The sequence below is a fragment of the Gracilinanus agilis genome, chromosome 2, assembly GCF_016433145.1.
Source record: "Gracilinanus agilis isolate LMUSP501 chromosome 2, AgileGrace, whole genome shotgun sequence".
Taxonomy (NCBI): domain Eukaryota; kingdom Metazoa; phylum Chordata; class Mammalia; order Didelphimorphia; family Didelphidae; genus Gracilinanus; species Gracilinanus agilis.
In genome coordinates, this window is record NC_058131.1 from 179471729 (window position 1) to 179491435 (window position 19707).

Genomic DNA, 19707 nt, shown 5'->3' on the forward strand with positions numbered 1-19707 from the left:
TTCTTTCTCTGGAAGGGGATAGCATTCTTTGTCCTATGACCCTCAGAATTGTCCTGGATCACTGTATTTGCTATTAGTAGCAAACTATTGCAGAACTCATTAAATCTTCCTATTTCTTCATTCATAATCTCTCTTGTACACTTAACTTCCTTTCCACTTCACACAGCCTCCACCACCCTCCTGGGAACCCTCACCTCACACCTAAGCTATTAAAACAGCCTTCTAATCAGTCCTCATACTTTGAGTCTCTCCACTCTATACTTCACTCAGCTGCCAAAGCAATTTACCCAAAATGCAGGTCTAATCATGCCATTCTACTAATCAATAAATTCCAGTGGTTCCCTATTACCTCTAGTAACAAATCTAATATGCTACATTTGCCATTTAAAGCCCCCTTTGGTGGGGGAAGGGTAGCTGGATGGCTCAGTGAATTGAGAGCCAAGCCTAAAGATGAGAAGTCCTAAGTTCAAATACAGCCTCAGACACTTCTCAGCTGTGTGACCCTGGACAAGTCATTATACCCCCATTGCCTGGCCCTTATTGTTCTATTTCCTTAGAATCAATGCACAGTATTGATTCTAAAATGAAAAGGGTTGTAATTTTTTTTAAAATAAATCTCTTTACCAATCGACCCCTTCATACCTTTCCTCTTCTCATTCTTTGTACCCTTCCCAACACTACAACCCAACTATAGGAACCTTCTTGCTCTACCTGGGACATGACCCTCTTATCTCAACTCTGTCCCATTTTATGGGTTGCCTTGAATGTATTCCTTCTTCATATCCATTTCTACTTTTGGGTTCCTGGTCTCCTTCAAGATTCAACCTCCTGCAAGAAGCATTTCTTCCACTGTGAATGCCTGCCTTCTGAAATTATCACTACTTACAGCATATGTATCTTATGTGAGTATAGTTATTTTTGTGTTTTCTCCCTCATTAGAATGTGAGTTCCAAGGTAGCTAGGAAGCAGAGTGGATAGAACATCAGACCTGGAAATGGGAAGACCTAGGTTCAAATTTGGTCTCAGATAATTCCTAGCTATGTATCCCTGGGCAAGTCACTTAACCCTGACTGTCTAGCTTTGCCATTCTTCTGTCTTAGAATTGATACTAGGATAGATGATATGGGTTTAAAAAAAGAATGTGAGTTCCACTGAGGGCAAGGGACATGTTTTTGCATTTCAATGTATCCCTATTACTAAGTACAGTGTCTGCATCATAGTAAGCACTTACTAAATGTTTGCTGAAAGTTTGATGTGTTCTATACCAAATACTAACTTTTTAGCTTATATTTCAAGATTCTGGAACTTATTATCTCACTACAATCACCTGTTTGTACATTCTAGCACACATTCCATTTCAGTCACCCAAATCTGTTTCCATTCCCAGGATATCATTTTCTTCCATGTGATTTGTAATATCTACATTTGTAATATAATCTTCCTGAAATGCCCTGTTCTTCTTCTCTATAACCAAAGCCATAATCTCTCCATTTCATGATTCAATACCTCCACTAAGCCTTTCCTAACTTTTCCAAGTCAGACCATAATTCTGTTTAATTTTGCATGCTATACTTTTAGAAGGACACAGAAAAACTACAGTATCTCAAAAGTGATTAGGATAATGAAGGGTCTGAAAATCAAGCCTTGAGGAATGATTGAAAGAAGTACAGATGTTTAGCCTATAGAAGAATAGTCTTAGGGGGCAATGACATTTGTCTTCAGCAATCTGAAGAATGTCACAAAAAGAGGAAGTAAACTTAACCTACTTTGCTCCAGAAGGAAGAAATAAGGCACACTGGTAGAAGATAATAGGTTTCAGCTCAAAAAAAAATTTCTAACTAGAACTAGATATGAATATAAAATGTGGGCTGCCTTGCAAAGTAGTATGTTCTCTGTAATGTGGGTGTGTTAACAGAAGCCAGATGGCCATCTGTCAAGAATATGGCTGATGGGTTTCCTGCATGGTCCATCTAAAGCAGTGGTTCCCTAACATTTTTGGCCTACCGCCCCCTTTCCAGAAAAAAATATTACTTAGCCCCCTGGAAATTAATTCTTTTTAATAGCAATTAATAGGAAAGATAAATGCACCTGTGGCCATCACTGCCCTGCTGGATCACTGCAGCACCCTCCAGGGGGCAGTAGTGCCCACTTTGGGAATCACTGATCTAAGGCTAGCCCTCCCTGTATCTGTAATGTCCTTTCCAAACATAAGCTTCAACAACTAATCTTACACCTGAATGTAGTCTTTCCATTTACTTGAGCAGGACTAAACACCTGGACATATAATTTTACAACATCAAATGAGAAAGCACTTAAAGTGCCATATAAAGGTGAGTAATTATATTGTTTCACTTGCTTATGTTTTCTTAGCATGCTGTTCTGTCATGTATCTGTCCTCTCTCCATTAAATTTTCATCCTTAGATCTTAGACTACCTCTTCAACTTTTCTCATATCCCCTACACAGGGCTAGTAAGTACAGTGGGTACTCACTAAATTTTAGTTACTCCTACTTTTTTTTACACTTCTTAAGACTTTTTATTAGCACTGTATTTTTGCTGTGATTTTTATTCTCATCCACTACAACTTTCTCATTCCTTCTTGCCTGAAGCATTTGAATTTTCATCCTATTAGTATGACAGAAACAAAGTAACAGACAAAAGCTCAATAATGCTCTTTCAGAATAAAGTAACAACTCTATATACAACTGAGTTCCTTCTGCTTCCAGAAAAATCTCAGTCAAAAAATTAGTACTTACCATCAAACTGATAATGCATAGTTTGGTGGATGCGTTCTGTGACACTGGCCAGCCAATCTTGGAAGGATAAAGTCACTTGTGATTCATCTAGCAGCTGATTACAGGCTGAAAAACAAGGATCTCTTCAAGAACAACTACTTTTGCTCACAATACAAAGTCAAGAACATGGAGGAAAGTTGGTTAGTTTGAAAGAATCAGAAAAGCAAAGAGTTGAAATTTTTTTACTATGAGAGACTAAAATAAAAGATTTGTATACTAACTGGAAAACTTTAGAACAAAACTAATTAACATACTGAGAAGTTGGTGAATTTTCTAAACCTAGTAATAAATTTAAGCATAACACAGAAAATAGCATTTTAGTCTAGTTCCTAATGAATTGGAACCCAATTCCTTTTAAATTTCTATCACCAAAGAAACCAAAATAGCTTAAGCTGCTTCTTAAGAACCAAAGCCTACCTCAAAGTATATTAGACTGAGCTCTGCACTTTGGATTATACCACACTTATACAACCAGATGTATCTGGAGTACAGGGTAGTGAATAGAGAGCTGGCTATGGAGTCCATAAGGCCTGAGTTCAAATCTTGTTTCTAACATATACAGTCATTTAACTCTCTAAGACTATAAGTTGCAGGACAGCTGCCCAGATACCTTGGTAGAAGGAACTACCTTTCCCTGAGAGTTCCTAACAACGACATTATAGGTCTCAACCAAAAAATATCTAATACATCATTTAAATCAAATCAATAAATATATTTAATACAATGTACTATGCTAGGTATTAAGAGTTCAAAGAAGAAACAAGTCATGGTTCTTGCCCTCTAGGAACTTACAATTTAGTAAGGGCAGCAAATTCTAGTAAAAAAACAATGGATTTTAAGTCAAGACTCCTAAGATGGCATCTTGGCTTTGATTTTTACTGGTTTTGTGACCTAAGCCTCAGTTTGCTCATCTATAAAATGGGAGAGAATAATATTTGTACCATCTACCTCATAATCTTATTGATTACATTTTGTAAGCCTTAGAATTAAAATGCTATATAAATTTTTTTACTACTACTACTACTAACTATTATTATCATTAGTGGGACAAGACATCATGAACAGATAAGTACAATGCAAATTCTACTATGACAAATGCATAGGAGACATCCAAGCAGAATGGTCTGAGAAATTCAATCAAGAAAAGATTTTCTCTGGCTGGCAGAAGAAAGGTTTCATGATATACTAAGATAGCCCCTAACAGAGAAAGGAGTGTGTTAGTCTAAATTTACAAAGTCACAGTCTAAAGAGGTTCTGAGAAGTACCTTAAGTCTTTGGGAGATGGCAATAGAAGTGACCATCAAGAAACAGTGAAGTCTTCTGGCTGAAGAATTTAAAGCTCACTATCACAGAGCTGTTTTTTCTTAAAGCATTAAAGATTTCCCAAATATTTTTTAATTTAAAAATTAGAGCAATCATTGGTAACCCTGAAAAACACAGTTTTAATCAAGTGATAGTGTTGGAAGTCAAATGGCAGGGGGTTGAAAACTGAGGCTGGGGTGAGGTAGGAGTGATGGTAAAGAAATGGAAGCAACAAGTATTAATGATCCTTTCCAGGAATGTGGTTGGGAAAAAGAGAACAGATAAAAGATGATGGCTTGAGGAGATCACTCAGTCAAGCAATATTTTTTTGTAAGAAGACCTGGACATGTTGGTAGAAACACAAAGCTGTTTATCTGACCTACCTACCTCACAGGTTTATTGTAAAGATCAAATGAGAGGATGAATGTATACAAGAAAGCACCATATAACTGTAAATTATTACTAGAGAAAGGAACTGCAATACCAATTATGCATGTGGATAAGAAACTAAACAAAGAATTATCTTCCCCTCCCAAAAATCTACAAAATCCATTCATCCTACCAAAACTGTTCACTTAAAAGATATGATTTAATAGAATAATAATTACTATTTATATTCCAAATGTAATACAAATAAGATCCAGTCATTATTCAACTCCCCCTTTCTATTTCCCAGCTTCCTTGAATACCAATGTCAAAAATCATAGCAACTCTTCCTATTTTCAGTATCCAACTGGTTGAACAATTCTCAAAAGAAACTAGGGATAAAATTCTACCACTTGAAACCATCCCAGTAAGAAGACACTTACCCTGCCTTTTTATAGAAGAAGTGACTGCTGTTTTTTTCAAGCTGCTTTTTCTTAGATTACTGCTCACTGAATCTTGAGCCAAAAGTGGACTACTGGTCTGGGTACCTAAAATACAAATGACTGAAAACTTTAGCAATATGTCTGTATGATATACATATAGAAGATCTTAATCCCTGCAGAGACTGAAAAAAATGTAATGATTCCTACATAATGCCTGGATGCTCTTCACATATTTTATGAAAAGAAATTATAATAAATCTTTACATATAGTTTTAGACTTCCTTAACTAACACTGGAACTGAGTATTTAAAAGAAAGGAATTATATCTTAACATGTGAAAATTTCAGGTCAACAAATTTTTTTTAATGCTATCCAACCTCCAGATAAAGATGGACTCAGAGTACAAACTGAAGCATATTGTTTTTCTTTCTTTTTCTTAGATGTTCAAACATGGCAAATAGGAAATTTGTTTTGTGTGATTTCATATTTATAATGGTTTTGTATTTCTTGCCTTCTCAGTGGGTGGAGGTGAGTGTTGGAAGAAGGAGAGAATGTGAAACTTAAATAAAATGGAATTGGAAAATTTTATTTTAAATAAAATTCCACTGATATCTTTCTTTTTAAATCTATCTAATATATACATAAATGTATGTTCTCTCCCAGAGATCCATCCTTTATAATAAGAAAAAGAGGCAGCAAAATGTCCAGCAATACTAACCAATCCATCAAAAATATGCAGCTATTTGTACCTATATAACCCTACCCCACCCTTTAGCTAAATGTAAATGGTAGCAGACTCCAGACAGCAGTGTAGTCTCCAGCTCTATCTCCCTGAACAAAACTGCTGAAAAGCAGGTGAAGCTGGAAAAGGGAAAAATGTCCTTTTCTAGATAGAGGGAAACTTTTATAGTCCTGCTTTAGCAAGCATCATAGAATAGTTCTAATTAGACTTAAAAAAAACTTTAAGATGCAAAATTTGTCAGTTCTACAAGATAGAATTCAATGACAAGAAACTATCAAGTCAAAGGTAGGGGCATCTAGGCAGCTCAGTGGATTGAGAACAAGGCCTAGAGACAGGAAACCCTGTATTCAAATCTAGACTCAAAACACTTCCTAGCAATTCTGAGCAAGTCATTTAATCCTCATTAGCCTAGTCCTTATAGCTCTTCTGCCTTGGAACCAATACACGGTACTGATTCTAAGATAGAAGGTAAGGGTTTAAAAAGAAAAAGTCAGTGTTGGAGAGGTTGAATTATTTCAACTGTTAAGATATGAATCCACTCCTTGATTTACTCTAAAAAAGAACATTTCTTGCAATTTCCCAAAAAATCAAGAGAGTCCATAGGAATATATGAAATAGAGTAAAACAAAAGTCAAAAGCTGCTTCTCACCAGATGCTTCATCCCTTTTCCTCTTCTTTGGCTTAGAGGCAGTGGACTCACAAATCTGTGCTGAAGATTCTGGATGGCAACCTAACTGGGGCACAATAATCCCTTTAAGACCTAGAAAACAGATCTCTAAATTAAAAATCATATTTAAGAGATCCAGTGTGCCCCATTTAAAGAAAACTGAACTCACAAAAATCCAAACCCCAAAAATCTTAATTAAATCTGCTTTAAGGCAGACTTTCAACACAAGAGAAAGGTCAAGGAGGAAGAGGGGAAGGAGAGTGTGCATAGAAGCTTAAAGATAAAGAGTTAGATGACAATGCCAACTGAACAGAATTAAGTTTTGGTTGGTTTTTTTCTAATCACTGAAATATAGTAAGGTTGAGGAGCAAAGCAAATATGTCTTTATCACTACTACTACTTAACAATAGAAGGACCAAGCATATCAAGTGATACAAAAGTTTTTTTTGGTTTTTTTTTAAACCCTTGTACTTCAGTGTATTGTCTCATAGGTGGAAGAGTGGTAAGGGTGGGCAATGGGGGTCAAGTGACTTGCCCAGGGTCACACAGCTGGGAAGTGGCTGAGGCCAGGTTTGAACCTAGGACCTCCTGTCTCTAGGCCTGACTCTCACTCCACTGAGCTACCCAGCTGCCCTACAAAAGTTTTATTGTAATTTTACTTTGAAATAAAATCCTATCTCTTTCTGTCTTATGGGGTAAAAAAATGCACTACATCAATTGGCACATCTTGGCCCTTGAAAGTATTCTTAAATTCCAGTCTTTCAAATATAAACATTGCACTGGAAATGCTAGCTATAGCAATAAGACAAGATAAAGAAATAAAAAGAATGAAAATGGCAAAGAAAAAATCAAAATGGCTACTTTTTGCAGATGATTTAATGATTTTAAATTCCTAGAAAATCCTAAGGAGTCAACTTAAAATATTAATTGAATCAATTAATGCAGGAAAATTACAGACTATAAAATAAATCTACATAAATCAGCAGCATTCTTGTTATGAACAAAAGAAAAAAAAGCCAGAAACAAGAGATAAAAAGACAAATTCCAGTCATGAATGTATAAAAAATACTCAAGGAATCCATCTCCTAAGACAATCAGGAACTACATAAATCCAACTACAAAATCCTCTCTACAGAAATAGACACAGACCTAAATAGAAAAATAGATAGGTTGATATAATAAAAATTGCAATAGTATCTAAATTAACTCACTCAGTGCTAAAAAGAAAATAAGAAAGAATCATTCATTCAAATCATTCAAATTATAAAGCAGCAATCATCTTAATAATTTAGTACTAGTTTAAAAAGAGGTGGTCAGTCAATGAAACAGATTAGGGACATTAACATTTAGTACAAATAAATCTAATGGCCTAGTATTTGATAGACACAAAGATCTCAGCTACTGAGATGAAGACTCGCTATTTGATTCAAACTGCTGGAAAAATTGGAAAGCAGTATGAAAAAAATTCCTGTTGTTCAGTCATTTCAGCTGTCTGATTTTTTTTGACCCCAATGGGGTTTTCTTGACAAAGTTTCTTTCTCTAGCTCATTTGAAAAATGAGGAAACTGAAGCAGACAGGGTTAAGTTACCTGCCCAGGATCAAACAGCTAAGTGAGTATCTTGGCTAGATTTAAACTCATGAAGATAACTCTTCCTAACCCTGGCCAAGCACAGCACTCTACTCACTATACCAACTAACTGCCCCTGGAAGCAATTAGCTGTATTCCAGCATTTCACATTGTATACCAAGATCCAACTCCAAATGGATAATGGCTTAAATATAAAAGGTAGCATCACCAGCAAATTGAAGAAGCAAAGAAAAAATTATCATTCTGATCTACAGATAGGGAAAAGTACATAACCAAGATCAAAAGGATCACAGAAGATAAAATGGACAAATTTGATTTCATAAAGTTAGATAGTTTTGCATAAATGGAACCAAGGCAGTTAAAATTGAATGGAAAATAAATGGGAGAAAGGGAGGCGAATCCCTTCAGCAAGCTTCTAATAAAAAAAAGCTTCACATCCAAGATTTACAAAGAACTGATTCAAATTTTAAGAGTAAGAACCATGCTCCAATAGGTAAATGTTTAATGGGTATGGCCAGTTTTCAAAGTAAAAAATCAAAGCTATTAATAATTATGTTGAAAAAATGTTCCAAATCACTAACAATTAAAGAAATGTAAATTACTGAAACTCTGAGGCTCCATTTCACAATCACTGGTGATTGGCAATATAACAGAATAGGAAAATGACAAATGCTGCAAGGAAACAAGCACACTAATGCACTGTTGAAAGAGCTATGAATTGGTGTGGTCATTCTAGAAAACAGTTTGGAATTATGCCCCAAAAGTCACTCAATTGTTCTCACCCCATAATCCATTACGAAGCAAATAGCCCAAAAAAGAGAAGAACACAAAGAGGGAACTGACAAAAATAGCAGCCCTTTTCCTAGTATAAAAAACTGGAAAATAAGAGGGTACTCCTCTATTGAGCAATGGTTAAACAAACTATGGTACATGAATGACTATAATGGAAAATTGGGCCATAAGAAATGACCATAAACAGTTTCAAAGGAAATTAGGAAGCACTTTCGTTATGAATTGATATTGAGTGAACAGAACTAGGAGAACAATTTATAAAACAACATTACAAAACCAAGCAACTTTCAAAGATTTTTGAATTTTGATGAACGCGAGGATAAAGCACAATTCCAGAGGCCCAAAAATGAAACATACTATCCCACCTTCCGCCAGAGAGATAGACTTAAAATGCAGAATGAGACATCAATTTTTAAACATACTGAATGTGGGAATTTTTGTTTGACTGCATATTTGTGATAAAAGCTTCTTTTCTCTTTTTTTTATTGTTCATTTGAAGGAAGAAAAAAGGGAAATATTACTGAAATCAAAATGGATATAAAATCAGAAACTACAAATTGACTTTAGAACCTTTAAGGACTATACAGGGAATAAAAGCATTATAGTTTTCTGCAAATTAAAAATCAGAGAAAACCAGGAAGAAAAATATAAGTTTCTTGGACTTTTTAAAGACTACTATGAATCCAGATGAGAGATTCAAATCTAATCTATATAATTCATTAGGGGCCATCTTCTTAAGAGTATGAATCAGAGGTTTGTGATTCTCTGAATAATCAATTATAGATTGTGACAAACTAGATGAAACAAACGTCAAAGTAGTCTACCATACTCAGATAGGAGAGGATTTTACAGCTATGTTTACAACCTATTAATCAATCTTATAAAATGGGTAAGCCCACTCAGCTAGTTTCACTGAGAAATAAAATAGCAAAGGCTACATGTGAAAGGTCTCTAGATATCAATCGACATTTTTGTTTTTGATAAAGATAAGGAAAGCCCTTCATCTTTTAATTTTACAGCAACTGTTCCTTAAAATTGCAAGATCTCCTTAAAACACTACCAGGTGCTATTGCTCACTCTTTTTAAGATTCTGGCACTTAATCCACTCAGCCATTCCTTCACATTTTAGAAATAAATGAGCACATGTGCCAACCCCACCTACCATTGGAATCAAAACTGAGAAAGTCAGAGAATTCCTGAGCCAATGTCTCATCACTGGCAAAGGCACAGATGCATGCAAAGAAGTGAATGCATCTCTGGGCCAGCTCATCCTTGGAGGTATTTGACTTGTTTGATTTCAGAGTCTGGCAGGAGCAAAAGAACCGGCGCTCTGTCATGCTCTTGGCACTGATTTTCTGAACAAAGGATGCATGCAAATACCCTAAGCTATGCTTCTGGCTGGCTTTGCATTTCACCACCAAAATGTTTTTAGTAATCCTCTGTACCAATGGGCCAGTAGGTTCCGTGGCCAGCTGCCAGATGGTCTGTTTAGTTTCTGGGGAGGCCTGCATTGAGTTCAAGACTGAGCTTTTCAAGGTCAAAGGTGTGGCCTCTGCCTGGCAGTTTATGGCCAGCTTGATATGCTGACACTGATTTTCAACAACACCTTGAGTGGCTGCTTTTAAACATGAAGGGACATAACATCGTCCTGAGCTCAGCTGGCTAATGATGGTACCATCAACAGTCTGAATTGTTGTCTCTGAAACACCCAGTTCCACAAAACACCGATAATCTGGACCCCTGTCTCTCTGTCGAACTGAGTAGATATGCAGATCAGATCCTGTGATTATTTTGACAGCTTCAATGCTGGGCTGCTTTCGTGCTCCATAGCGAAAGATGGTTCCACATGTTTTGTTCTTACAACTCAGTCCTCGGGTTCCATTATATGTGCCACACCGGGGACACTTTCTGATCCCCCTCAAGGTGGCTTTTCCCAAATCAGATAAAAATGCTGGAACTTTAGTCCTCAGTGAGTTTGGTTCCATTTTTCACAGGCCCTAGAAAACACATTAAGTCTATCAACAGAGATATATAATTCATAACAAACTAATAATTTATATGTAACATTAAAGAAAGCATTTACAAAAAAAATCACTCACCGCCTTCCAACTGAAATCCCAAACAAATATAAATTTGAATCTACAAGCAAAATAAAAGGGCAGAAAAACTGTATTTTATATAGTCTCTAGGACGTCTAACAAAATATTGGTATTTAATATTCTCAAATTATTAAAAATTTTTCTTCAGGATGAGCTTCTACTCTATAAAAAGACCAAGAAGTAGAGAATATCTAGCCTAATCCTTTGGCTTTAACATGCTGTCCTTGAGTAATGAACTAAAGGAAAGAAATGTTTCTTTCCCTTCCAGGGTACCCTAAAACCCCAATCTCAAGGTAGCAATGCTGCTGTTGCACCTGGGTGATGGCAAGACCAAACTGTTTTGTGGATTGGCAAGGTATTTATCTCATCAGCTTGTGATCACCAGAGTAAAACAGGCCAAAACCAACCTGTTCAAGTCGTTGGCACTAACCAAACCAGAGTCTGAAGTTTTAAACTTATGGTGTAACAATGAGGACATTCTGCTTCCTCCTTCTTGACCAACCAATGGCAGGGCACCTAGCTGATGGTTCCAAAGATTAGGCAAGGTTCTCGTTACATTCCATAGTGAATCAACTTTAGCCTAAAATTAACGAAAAACAAAAATGCCTAAAGAACAAATAGCAAAGAAGGAACCTGAATTGTTACAGATGATAGGAAGATATTAAGTACTGAGAAGAAAAATTGGTCAGAATGGTATTTGATGATCAAGAAGTTATAAAAAGTACCAACATCACCAGAAAAGAGATAGCTGATAATACTTGTCAGAAAGTTACCCTTGTAATTCAGAATAAAAATAACAATACTGTAATAATATTAGTGAAGTGCTTTATACCATCAAAGAAATTACAAGTAAATATTATCTCATTTAAGCAATGTAATACCACAAGAAATAGGGAAATTTACAACAAAGAGTGAAAAATGAGACAAAAAGGATTTAAGTGACTTTCCAAGATGACTTAAGTCATGAACAAAGTTAAAACTAGATAGGATAGGGGCGGCTAGGCAGTTTAGTGGATAGAGAACCAGGCCTGAAGATGGGAGATCCTGGGTTCAACTATGGCCATAGACAATTCCTAGTTTTATAACCCTGGGCAAATTACTTTAATTGCCTATCCCTTATTACTCTTCTGCCTTGGAAAAGAGACTTAGTATTAATTCTAAGATGGAAACTAAGAGTTTAAAAAAAGACTAGATAGGATGCAAGATCCTGATTCCTGATTCTATACTACTTCATACTACATTGCTTCTTATAAGACCAAACAGTTTAAACCTTTGCTTTGTTAACTGTTGGCGTTGCTTCCAAGATGGCCTTGTTATTTGATTATTTCCTTTTCCATCTTATATTGGTAGTACTCAATCTGAGATATTTATGAAAAAGATACACTATTAGAGGAAATAAATAACATATATTGACATTATTTTCATGAAACAAACCAAAGAAATAAAAGCCACATAACTAAATAGAAGGACAAGTCACAGGTTCTCTTTAGAGAACTAAGTACTAGTCTCATACTTCCCTCTAAGGCAACAAGAAATAATTGTTTGAGAAACTCAATTATCTTGTCTTAAAATATTCACAATAAGACTAAGCAAACAGATCACTATAAAAATGACTCTTGCTCATTTGGCAACATATGTTCCAGGGAAAGAAAAAGTAGAGGAATTATAATGAGAATACAAGATTCTCCAAACTATGTCAACATTTACTTTGACACTGGAAACTAAAAAATAAAGGTAGATTCAGTGGAGAATAGATGGCTATGATGGAAAATATGGTTTGTCAAGAAATCAAAGAAACCAAAATTTTGTAAACTACTCCAAATCCTCATGCTTATATGTCATACAATAAATCAATCCATCAGGGGAGATGCACTCAGTTCTGATCTCATGGAAAGAATTTTCTCCTGAAGTCATGTTTCCATGGAATGAATTGATAAATTGATAGGGTATGCTAGATAACAGAAAAAACTGTTTTGAAGGAGCTAACCTCTATTTCTATGATATTAAAAGTCATCAGCATCACCAAATTTTTAAAAGATGGGCTAGTCATATGGCACATGAAAAATAATAGCCCAGTGTTGCAATGATAGCTACAAAATATGAAAAGAATTTGAGAAAAACCTCAAACATTTAAGGTAGTTCCTCTGTGGAGGATTCATTAAAGAAAAAAAAAAAAAAACATGGACAAGAATGGCATAGTCAGCCAACAAAAACATTTGTAAAAAAGGGTGAATAGGATATAAGATGTATTAGTAAAGGGAAATTTTCATACAGATAAAAGGCAGATTCACTGTAATAAAAAGTTCCTAATGGATGCACTATATTCTATCCAATAATCATGCTGTTTGTGTAGAATTTCCAAATTCAATATATTTTTGTAACCTATCTCTTAATCATCTTCACATGATATATTAAAAAAGGCTACTTTTTTGAGTCAGAAAACCTAAATTTTTATCCCCTCTCCTACTAATTAGTCTGGGATCTTAGGTAACTCACTTTAATGATCTGAGTATCAACAGTCTCTCCTCATTTCTGAAAAATGAGATTATCTATACTGTCTACCCCAAGGGATGCCTAAGGACTGAGAGAAACTAATAATATTCCAAGTTTCTATATCATTTTAAGGTTTACAAAGCATGTTTCTCACAGCAACCTTGTAAGATAAGTAGTGATAACTTATAACCCCCATTTTATAAAGGAGAAAGAAAGGAAAAAAAGAGGAAAGAGACTTAGGGAGCTTCAGTGATTTACCTTGATTCACAGATTTACTGATAAGAACCTTAAGTCAAACCCAGGCCTTTTACTTCTAAGACCTGTGCTCTTTCCACTAGACCACAACACAGGAAAGAAATAGGAAAAGTAGAAGCCACTCTATCGGAATGAAGCATTATCACTATTTATCACAGAAGATAGCGATAGGTCACATTTTCACAGACCTTTGTCATTTACAAAACACTCTGCACAGACTGTCTTAGTTAATTTTCACAATTCTAGGACATAGCTGAAGTCTCAAATATTAGCTAAATTTTACAAGTGAGGAAAGTTAATTTCAGAGAAATTCTGATCTGCCTAAATCATAGAAACAGTAAAAAATATGCAAAACAAAAATTCAGCAACCCTGTGTGTATGCATACATGTGTGTATAAAGCCAATTGTTCAATGTTTTCTTCTCAGTTTTCATTCTTCTTCACAATTATGAAATACTTGACACTGCTGACCACTCCTACTCCTCTTAGATATTCTCTCCTATAGTAAAAATAATATAGGATCTGACATCAAAAATCCTGGCATAGCTGCTTAGTTGTGTGACATGTTCTTATTCAAGAAGTATACTACCTCTCTGGATCAAAGTTTCTGCATGTTAAAAATGAAGGGGTTGGAATAAGTGACTGATCCCTTCTACCTCTAACTACAATCTTTTCATCTTCCTTGCAATTTTAATACCAGTTTTCTCTCTTAATTCTCATCCTGTTTGGTCTTTGAAGCCTCCTTTGCTTATAATTCATGTCCTACCCCCAGGATATATCCCTGGATTTTGTACTGAGTCCTCTTCACTCTTTATACTCTTTTTCTTAGTCATCTCTACAGCTCCCATTGGTTCAAATATCTCTATGTGGATGATTCTATTCGGGAGCTCCAGATCTATATCATCAGGCATTTCAATTTCAACAAGCCCAAAAGAGAACTATCTTTCCTCTGAAAACCTTCTTACTTCCCAACTTTTCTAATTCTAATTAACCCAAGAAAGCAACATTAGGATCATCTTTACTCTCCCTTTGTATTCCGATCTATTGCTAAGTCTTGTTGATTCTACCTCCAAATCTAATAACCATCCATTCCTCTACTCATAAAGTTCAAGCCCTCACAACCTTTTGCCTGAACTATTGTTTGTCTCCTATTAGTCTTCCCTCTCTCCAATCTATCCTACACAAAGCTGCGTAATTGACATTCCTAAAGTATAAGTATGTTCCTTCAATGTCCAAAGTGGCTCCTGTGACTCCCTCGACTCCAAAATAAAATTAAAACTCCTTTGTTTAGCATTTAAAATCACAATTTAAAAATTAAAGCTATCAAACCTATTTTTAATACATAAAAAATCATTTCCCAAACAAAGTATTGAAAGTCACAAGATTCGTGGGATGGGTGCCATAAACAAAAGAAAAACCAGTGAATGGAACCACCAAGTTTTAATTAATAATCTATTTTGTGGTTTTCAGATTTAATCTTATTATCTTTAAATAAGTTTTAAAAGCAAAACTATAAAAATACTATTTTTAGCCACAATGAAGTGTGGCTGGACTTTGAAAAGTTTTCCTAATTCTTATTAGATGTTTATCTGCTAGTGTGTATCTTTTAAAATATAAGAACCACCACTCAAGCATAATAAAATGTTCACTTTGTAGAAGTTTGTGCTTCTAAAAAATACAGGCTGTTCTTGTACATTCTTCCAGGCATAAAGGGAAAACAGTATAACAAATCATCAAATGATCATAATCACAAGTCACTTTGAAAACTGTAATAAAAATAAAGATTATGCTACATGTTCCTCCTATCTTAAAATGCTCAGAAGAAAGCATTTTATAAAATGCATATCACTATGTAAATTATAATTTTTGTGTAGATTAATATTCCTTGGATAATACAGTCCTTTAGAGGGTACTTTTCACCTTTATAGGAGCTGCATCACCTCTAAACTATGATCAAACACTTCAAGAGTTTGGTTCTTATTTCACTATACTCTTGTTTCCATCTTAAAATAACACAAATGGTATATTTTATTGGGGGAAGGGGTGTTCAATTATTATAGTACTGATTTGGAACATAGGATATATAGATAGCAAAAAGGAAATTTTCTTTTACAAAATACTATTTACACAGAGTTCTCAGCTATATGACATTTACCCCGTTAGCTATCAGTTTTGTAGAAATTTGTCTTTTTGTAAAACTCAGAGATAGAAATGAAGCGTTTTCCAAATCCGTTTCGGATGTTTGTTTTTAAATGAATACTGAAATCTAGGATCTGGTTTCGTATCCTAAGTCAATTATGTACTACTACTGCGGCCCCTGGCATATAAATCACTAATCTCTGTAGCTGTTTTCTGATATGTGCAAAATGAGAAGTGTTGCCTTCGTTCCAGTTCTAAATATATATGATCCTATCTAGATAACTGGTAGTTGTGACTGAGCCTTAAACGGCAGAATTTACAAATCTTAAATCCTCGAAATGCTAGATATCACAATCATCATCTTTGGGGTTCAAAAAGCACATTCCTCACAACAAACCTTAAGAGACGCTAATAAGGAGAATTATCAGCCCTTTCCACAGAGGCAGCAACTAAGGCTAAAGAGGTTGGGCTCCTTTCCCGGATCACACAGGTGGTTAACGAGGGAGCTAGGCGTGCATAGCCCACAGCCCAGGTCCCGAAGGCACCACCTCTGCCTCCCCCTGGGTCACCCTAGCCCCTCCTGAACCAAAGCAAAAGGTGAGGAATGGAAAGAGCCCTGGATCTGGAATCGAAGAACTGGAGTTCGAATATTAACTATGCCAACAATTAGCCGTAAGACCCCCTGAGAAAATCCCTCTTAACCCCTGACCCTCTCCTCGTGCCTCAGTTTCCGCCGCCGCCCGATGAAAGGGTTACTTCGGCTCATCTCTAGGGTCCCTTCCAGTTCTGACATTCTTCGATTCAGCTGCCGTGGCTCAGGTGGACAGGAGGCTCAAATGGTCAGCCTCTTCCCCGGGAATGGGCCCTCATGGCACCCACCTCACGGCCTCCCCCGGCCCCAGGCCCGCCTTTCCTCCAACCCTGACCGCCTCGTCTCCATCCCGTCTGGGCGTGACTGAATCGAGCAGTTCCCCAGAGCCTCGCCGCCCCCAGCGGACGGCTTTCTCCCGGCATCCTCCGCATCTTCATACGTCACTTCCGCTCCCTGTCAGAGCAATGGAGCGGCAATACCTGTCTCGCTCGGTTCTTTTCCTCAATGCCAAGAGTCCATGCTTCGGTTTGGCAATGTGACAGTTCTCTGCATCTAGACAAACTCTCCCCTCCTGACGCGCCACACTGCTCATACATACCTGTTTTGGCTGTCTCAGCGCACAGCTTCGCCCTAGTCTCAGTCTGATGTCAAACCCTTAGCTGAGATCCTCGGCCATGGCTTTTTACAAGTAGTCGCCAACTGACAACTGTAACAACTGCGATTGGCCGAGAAGCTCCCACGTGAAGAATTACGCATGCCTCATTTCCTCCGCCCCAAGGGCCCGCGGGAGTTGTAGTTTTTTCTTTCCGGATTAAATTACATTCCATAACGATTTTAAGAGGGCTCTGCCCGGAGCATAGGGGTAGAGTACTGGATGCTGGACGTAAAACAAAAGCCATCTACACCACACAAAGTCATTCGCTTAAATATTTGAAGTGGGAACACGCTAGAGGAAGCGTTACTTGCGGAACAGATATTCGTTTTATCTTCGTCTTCTCAAGCAGAATTGAACTCGAACTTTAAAAAAGGAGTTAAAGTTATCAGATACAGAGTATCCTGAGGGTTTTGATACTTTTTCATTTTATAGTGGATATGCCCAACGTTGTCTTGGGACAACACATTTAACTATATAAAAGGTACCAGTTATTTTTTCCCTTAAAAGTGTTTCTGATAATCTGCCAAATTCCGTGCTCTGGTCGAGGATGTTTCGCCACTTGACCTTTAAAAGGAAAAATAGGGAAGCCAAGAGAAACTAGTCTGGCATACATGGATTTCATTCTCTAAAAGGAAGCCATATAGTGCCTCCATGGAATCCTGTGCATCAAGGAAACCATGAGCAATAAGAATGGCAGCAAATTCCTGGCTTTAGCTTGTAAAGTTCAGAAGTGGCAGAGCTAATGGAGTTTCAAACCAAGCAAGAGTTCTAGGAAAAAGTATCAGCTGGAGATGAGCAGCAAGGGAAGCCAGATCCAGTAGACGAACCAACTCGGAATTTGTCCTTTTTTGGAACTAGGCATTATGTATTTGTAGTATGCATACTGATCTAGGAGAGGAGGGTGGACAACTACTGTCCCGAAGTACTTTTCTCTTGCTGAGGGGCAGAGGGGTACCCAAATACTGTATACATTACTATATAGTTATTACTGTTTAAAGGACTGTATAGGAGAATAGGGCTGGCAAACCGAGAGCTTTCCTTTGGGGGAGGATGCCCTGGAGGGGCGTTAGGGTTCCAGGGAAGATTCACCATAGTAGTATTGTCTTAAGTCATTTAAGAGTTTGGGTATACATAAGGAAGTAACCCTGAGCAAATCACAACCAAGAGTTTGTATGCACGTTTTATGCTTTTTTTTTTTTTTTGGTCAGGTTAAATAAACGACATATATTCTGCCGTTGGTCAGCATTTGCATGTGGAGTTTAGACTCAATAGCTTTTCTTGATATGTCAAATTCTGGGTTCAGCAAAAATCAAAGAAAAATACTTAGCAAGAATACTCAAGATTGAACCCAAATCAACCCTTTTAAAAGCCAGCAATATGGTTCTGAGCCAGATTCTAATTTGATATTTGCTAGACCATGAGAAATAGGATATTTGGCTGAGATGGTCCTCTGCCTTCATGGGAGTTATTTATTCCATGGTTTTTATTCTTAACTTAGCACAAGTGTCTTACATATAGTAAACAACTAATGTTCCATGTATTGTTCTTGTATTTCAGTCAGAGACTAAAACAAAACTATAGATTGACTGCAATTCAATTTTACCTAACTGCATTAAATGCCAGTTATCCAAGTAAGAACGCTAACTCTCCATTCCCCTGACCACTAAGGATTGGTGAACGGCAAAATATTTGAGCTGGAAAAATATTTTCTAGTCCAGTCCTTTAACTTTACACATGAAGTTGAGAGAGGAAATTGCACTGGTTTTACAAGTTTCTTGATGACCATCTGAATTACAACCCTCTATCATATTCCTTGAGACTAAATTTCAACCTTGCCTTTACATGTGCTGACAAAAACTGAATTTGGAACCTTATAGACCCAACTCTGGATTATGACTTTAGCCAAGTCTCTGAATCCATTTTCACATTATATAAAATTAAATGAGGATTGATGATCTAAGCTTCTTTCCATTTCTAATTCTGAATCTATGTCACTGGATTGGAGCAATGGTATATTCCCTGCTGCTGTACCTTTAATTTTGTACTGTAGTGTTTTCGCATTTGACTTAACCTTCATGTACCATTCTGCCAAGAATGCCATTTTCTTACCAAACTTGTTTGTTTGATGAAAGGAGATAATTGTATGGAGTTAGAAGACTTACAATGAACTTCAACTCTGCACCTATTTTGCTCAATTATAAAATGGGACATTAATACTTGCACCATTTATCTCAGAGTTGTGTTTTTACTGCTTTGCTGCTGAAGAAGCATTTTGGCAAGTGTAAAATTCACATAGACAAGTCACAAACTATGCTGTAGTATCACAATTGTTTAGAATGTTCAAAGAAAACAAGAACTACACAGGATAGGTTGAATAGTCTGAACTTTTCTACCTGTACAAAAATGACTTTTCATGGGGAGTGCAATCTGTCAGTGAAAAAAAGAACCACACTGCCAGAATCACAGATCCAAGAAGAAATACTGAATAACCAATGCAACTGTACATTTAAACTTTATTAGCTTTGTTTGGAAGAGACCACAGAAGGATAAGAGTTAGAAAAGACACCATTTAGGTTTCCTAATCCAATCTTACAGTGTCTGAAAGTCATTTCTACATTCCTGATACGTAATTATCCAGCAATTGTCTCTTTCCATTGTGTCACATTCCTTCCTATCCATCCCTTAAAGCCCAATTTAACTGCCACTTGGTTTATGATGCCTTCTAGATTTTGTCAGTAATAATCCTTCGACCTTGTAGACCTTCAAACAGCATTGAGCC

General features: G+C 36.5%; 1 protein-coding gene across 1 annotated transcript in view; it reads right to left on the reverse strand.

Annotated features, from left to right (window-relative positions):
• Window positions 1-10681, reverse strand: part of C2H2orf42 (chromosome 2 C2orf42 homolog) — a 36576-nt gene extending 25895 nt beyond the window's left edge. The window contains exons 1-4 of the mRNA XM_044660890.1: window positions 9859-10681; window positions 6298-6408; window positions 4907-5011; window positions 2757-2861 (exon numbers count right to left, since the gene is read on the reverse strand). Coding sequence (XP_044516825.1) covers window positions 2757-2861; window positions 4907-5011; window positions 6298-6408; window positions 9859-10681 — 1144 coding nt within the window. The remainder of the gene's footprint in view (window positions 1-2756; window positions 2862-4906; window positions 5012-6297; window positions 6409-9858) is intronic.
• Window positions 10682-19707: the final 9026 nt, after the last annotated feature.